Source organism: Atta colombica, unplaced genomic scaffold (assembly GCF_001594045.1).
Source record: "Atta colombica isolate Treedump-2 unplaced genomic scaffold, Acol1.0 scaffold126, whole genome shotgun sequence".
Classification (NCBI taxonomy): Eukaryota; Metazoa; Arthropoda; class Insecta; order Hymenoptera; family Formicidae; genus Atta; species Atta colombica.
In genome coordinates this window covers 5185760-5193469 of record NW_017259213.1, presented here as the reverse complement: position 1 = coordinate 5193469, position 7710 = coordinate 5185760, and the positions used below count along the sequence as shown (strand labels likewise).

The window sequence follows — 7710 nt, the reverse complement described above, 5'->3', positions numbered from 1 at the left end:
GAGGAACACGATTTTGCATATGTGGCTTGCATCGTACCAATCTTTCTTTCTATTTATTTTTGCTGTATCGATTGTGACATTTCTGCTCGGTATGTGTATATATATATATATATATTTCTTTCGATAAATTTCAATTTATTCGCCCTTTTGCTCTCGTTCTTGTTCTCTCTCTTTCTTTCTTTCGCTTTCTCTTTTGTCCATTAGATAAATTCATCATATAGTTTATCTAAAGAGGGAGCAACTGGCTCTTAATCTTGCTGTTAGAGATGATGGTGGAAGCATAGACTTGCATTCAGAATGTACTTTTATCGATAAATATGAGCTTTTATATCTGAAAATCTATACTTAGCATATATATTATGTGAACTATATATGCTAAATACGCGCGAATATCGTAAAAGCACATTCTTAATATGGGTCATAGAATTTTCTGGAATAAAAGTGGGCACTAATATTGGCATATTAAATTCTTTTTCTTAAAAATGAAAATTTATATATAACATTGATTCGTGTTATTAGAACGCTAATCAAATATAAACGGAATTGAAATAATTCATAATTAAATCACGGTGTTAATTTTATGAATTAAAACCATACAAGATATTTTATATTCTATCATCTTCTCTGTTAATTCTTAATTTGTTATTTGTTCAAATTTTTAACTTTTTTATATTCTATATACGTAATTAGTTAGATTAAAATATATATATATATAAAATTTAAAACGAAAACTTAAATATTTTTTAAATAAAAAGCGCCATGGTCTGAATGTTAAGATGTTCAACTATTATATATATATTTTACATATTCATTTAAATAAATTAATTTCAGATATGATAATTGCGAGATAATTGTTGGACTTTCAACGCAATAATAATAAATTTATTACAGTTTTTTAAATTTGGGAAATTTGAGGGGATTATTAATATTTCAGATTCATTGCGTTGGAAGTCACTTAAATGAATATATGTATATAATAGTTCAACATCTTAACATTCAGACTGTAGTAGCGCTTCGTATTTAAAGTAATGTATTTAACATAAACAGTCTTATTTCCAATCTTATTGTTAAATATTTTTATTTAAATATGATAAGTGACATTATGAATAGAACACTATCCTAAATTCTGACAAAATTATAAATTATCTAAAGTGATTTTAAAAAAATAAGTAGGAAAAGGCTTTTCTTATCGTGCTATTATTTTCATCTCTTTTTTCTATTTACGATTCTACTTAAAAGGCCTATATATCGCTACTTCTCTCATGAATTATTATTTAGAATATTTCCATAAATTAGGAAGATAACACTTATCTCCGAAAAATTATGTTTATGTATTAAAAGACAAAGTCTATTATTGCAAGGAATTAAATATTTGGAAGCTATTGATCAAAAAGCTATACCTACATGCGAGCTATACATTACACTTTTCGTGCGATATGATTATTACTGTTATTTATTACACAAATCAAAGATGTCATGTACATAAAAAAAGTTCGCTATAGGTCTAGGCTACTGTAGTCGTTAAATTTTTATATCCTATTTTTGGATGCACGTTTCATCAGGCAGGAAGGTAGACTGGTAGACTTTAAATTATTCATATAGCTTAAATCTTTGAGGATATCATTACCATTTCAAAGATACGACATGATTTCGTTCTCGCGCTATCGGATCCTCATGAAAAAAGCACGAGCAAAGGCAGTTTGAATTATATATACAATGATATACGTGTTCTGTTTCTTTTGCGTCCTACCTTATTTCTATGCGATACGGATGAAGTTCATATTTAAATATGAAATTATAAAAATATTTTATTATAAATAAATAGTAGAAAGTAAAGCGTGAAAATTATTCTTTTGTTATCATTTTTTAACTTAGCGCAATAGAACATATACATTGTTAATGCAAATTAAGTCGAAAAAAGTTTTGTGAGCGCTTCATGTAATGATTCTAGAGGAAGAGAGGATAGTGGAGAAGATAGAAGAGACGGGGGTAGTTCGAGTGGTCATCGTGAACCTCGGTCGACTCCAGATTGGGGTCCAAATGCGTTTAATGGGGAACATCTTTGGGTACCAACCGCTACATCCGGTGATTTCTGTTACGTCAATGACTGTTCTGTAAGTCACAAAAATAAAACGGATGATGCTTAAGAATGACAGATGCATTCGAGATTTTGATTAATCGGATCAACATCGTTCTTTGTTCTTTTTATCATTTAGAAACATGGACCCCGGTTGAAATGTCCAGCTTGTCGTGTAGTGGCTCATGTCTGCTGTGTCGGAGGTTTAGAATTCGCTTGCAAGCCGAGCTTTCGTGATGTAGGTGTACGTCAGTATCGTGAGCAAACGACAACCCATCATCATTGGGTCCATCGACGATCGCAGAAGGGCAAGTGTGCCAACTGTGGCAAGTCCTTCCAATCGAAACTCAGTTTCAGCTCCAGGGAAATCGTAGCGGTGAGCTGTAGCTGGTGCAAGGCCGCTTATCATAATAAGGAGTCATGCTTTAACGTACAGAAAATAGGCGAGAACTGCGAATTGGGCACTCACGCATCGATCGTAGTGCCGCCATCGTGGATCGTGAAACTTCCTCGTAAGGGTAGTTTCAAGAGTAGCTTGAGAAGATCCCCCAGACGAAAAAAATCTGGTGATGGCTCTTACCGCCGGAAAAACAAAGAAAAAGAGAAGGAACAGAAAGAGAAAGAGAAAGAAAAAGAAAAGGATCAGGGAGAGTTATGGATCGTTAAGCCTATACCCACGGCCACGATAAAGCCGGTGTTGGTTTTCATAAATCCGAAATCCGGTGGTAATCAAGGAGCAAAATTGCTACAAAAATTTCAATGGTTACTCAATCCAAGACAAGTTTTCGATTTAACGCAGGGTGGTCCAAAAATGGGGTGAGTAAATCTGCTAAATAAAAATAGATATGAACAACTGACAAGGACATATAATGTAGAGAGAAAGAAAAAAATTGAGTTAGTCAAGTAAACAAAAATATATATTGATCATCTTGCAGATTGGAACTCTTCAAAAAGGTTCCAAATTTGCGCGTGTTGGCTTGTGGCGGTGACGGTACGGTCGGTTGGGTCCTGTCAATCCTGGATCAAATCGGCGTTTATCCAGCGCCAGCGGTTGGAGTACTTCCTCTGGGTACCGGAAATGATCTAGCAAGAGCATTGGGATGGGGAGGTGGTTACAAAGACGAGCCGATTGGCAAGATCTTGACGAGCATAGGTGACAGTGAGACTACCCTGTTGGATAGATGGCAACTGAAGGTCGAGAGGAATCCCGACTCTAAAAATGACGACGATGGCGGCAAGGGCAAGGAAAATCTACCGCTCAACGTTGTTAACAATTATTTTTCTCTCGGTGTGGATGCTCACATCGCCCTTGAGTTTCATGAAGCACGAGGTGAGACTTGATTTTAAATTTTTACTTGCATTAACAAAAGAACCATTAGAATCTCATCAACTTTGATGGCTTCAGATATTCTGTAGAATATAAAAAAATATTAGACCTGTATATTTTTTATTTTGCTTATCTCTCAACATTTAAGGGTAGAAACAATCTCTCAAAAATAAGGGATGTTTCGCTTCCTTAATTTAAAATCGATGAAAGACAATTTCGATTCCTTTGTAAGTTACATCGACGATATCAGATGTTATGATCAAGAATCTAATTCAATATGAAATCGATTGTGTGACCGATCAAGATTCTATGAACTCAAAATGCATTGATCTTAAGAATTTCTTCTTGTTTTATTATTTAATTAAATTAAACATTTCTGATATAAAATGTATTGTATGTGAAAATGGATTTTGTTTGATAAATCCGCTACGATTCGTTTATAGAGGCTCATCCAGAAAAGTTTAACTCCAGAATGAGAAACAAATTGTTCTATGGACAAATGGGCTGCAAGGACTTGTTGCTTACAAAATGGAAAGATCTCTCGGATTTCGTGATGTTGGAATGCGACGGCCAGGACATGACGCCGAAATTGAGAGAGCACCGAGTTCATGCAATACTGTTCTTAAATATCGCTTCTTACGGCGGCGGGACGCATCCGTGGAATGCGGGAAGTGGCACTAGAGAACCTGCAATGGACGATGGCTTGATCGAGGTAGTCGGCTTAACTACTTATCAACTACCTCTTCTACAAGCACGTGGACACGGTACATGCATAGTACAATGCAGCACGGCCAAACTGGTCACTACAAAAACTATACCAATGCAGGCAAGCGTAATTGTATCGTATTTAAATAGCCATTATTTTGACAATTCGCATACAGATACCTAGAATTAACTTATTTCGTATTTTTTTTATATCTTTGATCATGTGAATTATTTTTTTTAATTAATATGAATCTAAGTCGCCTTCTTTTTTCATTTTCATAAATATCCTAATAACTGATTTTAATCGTTGAATATTATTCATACATTTTTGCGAATAAAGAGAATTTTTTTAGTATAAAAATATTAATAAAAATATTTATTATAAAAATAAAATCTATTCTTGTAATTTTATCAGATAGTATTCATATATCATATTCCCTATATCTAATTTAACTATATAATATTTTATAAAATGTTACAGGTTGACGGAGAGGCTTGTCGCCTGTTACCATCCATCATAACTTTAAGTATGTTGAATAAGGCTACGATGTTAGCAAAAAGAAGGAATACGGGAAAGCCACATCAACATACAGCAAGATTAGACAGGCTAAAGCTGCCCGTGATGAGGATAAAGATGTCGGATTACGAGGCATATCATCATAACAAGGAGATGTTGAAGGATGTGGCAGAATCGTGGTTCGCAGAACCGCTCGATCTTGATGCTGCAACCGATTTAGAAAGCCTAAGGAAACTCTTGTTGAAAGATTATAATATGGATTCGTGCTGTTTCCTTGACTGTGAGTACTGTCTCTCGCGCGAATTATTTGCAAATTCGTGCATGATCTTCTGTGTAAAAAATGCGCAAAATACGTGTAGTTTTTATTTTCTAGCGTGCACTGCGGAAAGATTCTTCAGAATCGATCGCGGCCAGGAGCAGTTGCATTACGTAACGGATGTCGCCGTGGATGCTGTATACATACTCGATGAAGACGCTGTGCAGCAGCAATCCAGCGACCAAGCGGGACCAAGTCAGATTGTCGTGAACCAGGAAATCAAAACCGCGCAAATTCACTTATCGAGGTACGTGGAGTATTTTTATACGGATCTAGCATTAAATTTTTTTTTTTTCAAAACGCATGATATGATATACGATATAGCGATGAACATCTAAAGGAGATGCCAGCCGTAACAGAGGAGGCAAATCGACCGAACGAAGATACACAGGGGCAGGAACATCTCTCCATCATCGGGAAGATCAAACTTTCCAGACAGCCAGAGAGCGTTTCCGAAGGTCAGAATGGTGTCAGGCCGAAGAATCTGGCAAATCGGAATTCCTTGGATGTGTCGCCGAGCGAGAACAAAAATGGCGAATCAAATTCCCATGTAAGACGCGAATCCCTGAAGCAAAACTCTCATGTCGCAATCGCTCGTACCGAACAGCATCAGGCTGACCGATCTCTCGCTTTTATCAGGTAAGATTCTTAGAATCTTGAATGTTACTCCGGGCATGCCATTAATTATCCGAATGATCGAGAGTCAAGAGGGGTGTCTATGCGACGTTAGATAGAAGACAGGAAACTTCGAATGAAGACCACTGGTGGCTTTCAAAGCGGGTAAACCTTTATTCCACACGAGTGCCTTTTAGACGATGTAAAAGGTATCGCGACTTGATGATATATTATGGATTATTCTAAAGAAAACTCAACACGAGCGTTACGTAAACTTTCATTCGACCGTACACTTTAATTATCTTTGCTCGGATAATTTATTCGGATAATAATTATTCACTGTCCGCGATGTTGCAAAAGTAGCTTGCAGAGAGAAAGGGCTACCCTAATTTGGATTTCTCATTTCTATTTGCAGCCCTCGCGACAGACTCTTTGGCCTGAACTCGAGAGTTCACGGATTCACTACTGAATTACTAGAAAAGAACTGCGATGAAATATTGAGAGCAGCGAAGATCGGCGATTTGCTGACCTTAAAGCAGCTTCATCAAAAAGGGTACTCGCTTCTGTCGATCGATGAAACTGGTCAAACAGCGCTGCACCTGGCATCGAGGCATGGACACAAAGACATTGTCAGATATCTTATTGCCTGCGCCCCACCAACAATTTTAAACATGATCGATAATGATAAGTAAGTTATCAACGAATTAAATAAAGATCATCATAGAATTAAAAATTTAATCTAAGAATATATTAATCGCTAAATTTTTTTCTATCTTTTCCATCCATTTTTATTCGTATCGCTCCATTTTCTATTCACCTTGATTTCCAAAAGTGAGAAGTAATTTATTTCTGTTTCAACACAGAGGGCAAACTGCTTTGCATAAAGCTGCCCAGAATAAACGTCGTTCCATTTGCTGTATGCTCGTAGCCGGCGGCGCCTCTTTGATGGTAAAGGACCGACACGGAAACACGCCGCATCAACTCGCGTTGATAGCAGAGGATCATGATCTAGCTGCGTATTTACAAAGTAAGTAGTAGTCTACAAAAGCATCCTTTGTTCAATCGTGAGACTAAATTTTCTTGTTTCGTCAAAATATAAAAGAAATATTTTATAATTTCAAGACAGTATCATCAATAAAATTTTGTCTCTTTAGAACGTTAAATATATAACTCTAAGTAAGTGAGATATAACTATCCATATACGAATAACTATAACGATATATGTCACCAGGTCAAGAACACTTTCAATTGGCGACAGACGAGATGGAGAGCGATCTCTGACCTCCAGTGTTGATTGCCACGGCCTGAACAATTGTGACGTAAGAGCCGCTATTATTGGCGTTCTGGCAACTTCTTTTGCGGCATTTTTTCCGTAACGTAACATAAATCGCCACGTGATAATTTGATATTCCTCGTCTGTCTATTTGACGTTGACGATTACGTGTTTGCCAAATACTGACGTATTTTTCTTGTCGATACTTCGAAATTTATTCTCTAAGACACAATTATCACACATAATTATACACACATACAGATACACATATACATGCGCATACGTATATACGTACATAGTTGTTTCCAATCGATAATAAGTCCTTATTTTTCTCACTCTTGCCCGAGGTTTGTAGCTCTACTTATATTCGTATACTCGGCAAGTGGACCATTATCGGTCAGGGAGCATCTAAAATTGCTCCTAAGACGAGCAAATTTATTTTTCGTACAACATTTGACGTCTCTCCGGTCCAAAGTGAGACAGTCAGTTTTGTATATCTATACTTATATATAAATACATATATTGTCTCAGTCTTATGCAAAAACAAGTAAATAAAATGGTTTAGCCATCACATTTGCGCGATTAAAGGATGAAGGATTGCTTGTAGAGTTCGGTTCAGTGAAACGAAACGTTAAATGTGCCAACCGACTATATGAAGAAACACTAACAACAATGCCAAACGAATATTGACTGTCTCATGTTGGAATATGTGCAAAAGTATATATATATATATATATATATATATATATATATATATGTATATATATACATGAAATGTTCAGTCTTCACTCGAAATGAGTGCTACAAGCGAATCGATAATCTATTAGTTTTAATCCAGGGAAAATAGAGGATAATCTTAATGGGAGAACAGAAAACGAAG

The 7710-nt window shown here is 36.1% G+C and overlaps 1 protein-coding gene across 2 annotated transcripts in view; it reads left to right on the top strand.

Annotated features, from left to right (window-relative positions):
- Positions 1–7499, top strand: part of LOC108684142 (eye-specific diacylglycerol kinase) — an 8968-nt gene extending 1469 nt beyond the window's left edge. Inside the window, exons 2-11 of one of the 2 annotated variants that reach the window (XM_018188262.1) lie at positions 1952–2114; positions 2217–2893; positions 3013–3407; positions 3848–4230; positions 4591–4906; positions 5000–5189; positions 5267–5581; positions 5973–6245; positions 6421–6584; positions 6789–7499. In XM_018188262.1, coding sequence (XP_018043751.1) covers positions 1952–2114; positions 2217–2893; positions 3013–3407; positions 3848–4230; positions 4591–4906; positions 5000–5189; positions 5267–5581; positions 5973–6245; positions 6421–6584; positions 6789–6838 — 2926 coding nt within the window. In that variant the 3' untranslated portion in view covers positions 6839–7499. The remainder of the gene's footprint in view (positions 1–1951; positions 2115–2216; positions 2894–3012; positions 3408–3847; positions 4231–4590; positions 4907–4999; positions 5190–5266; positions 5582–5972; positions 6246–6420; positions 6585–6788) is intronic. The other variant, XM_018188263.1, reaches the window with a different exon arrangement.
- Positions 7500–7710: the final 211 nt, after the last annotated feature.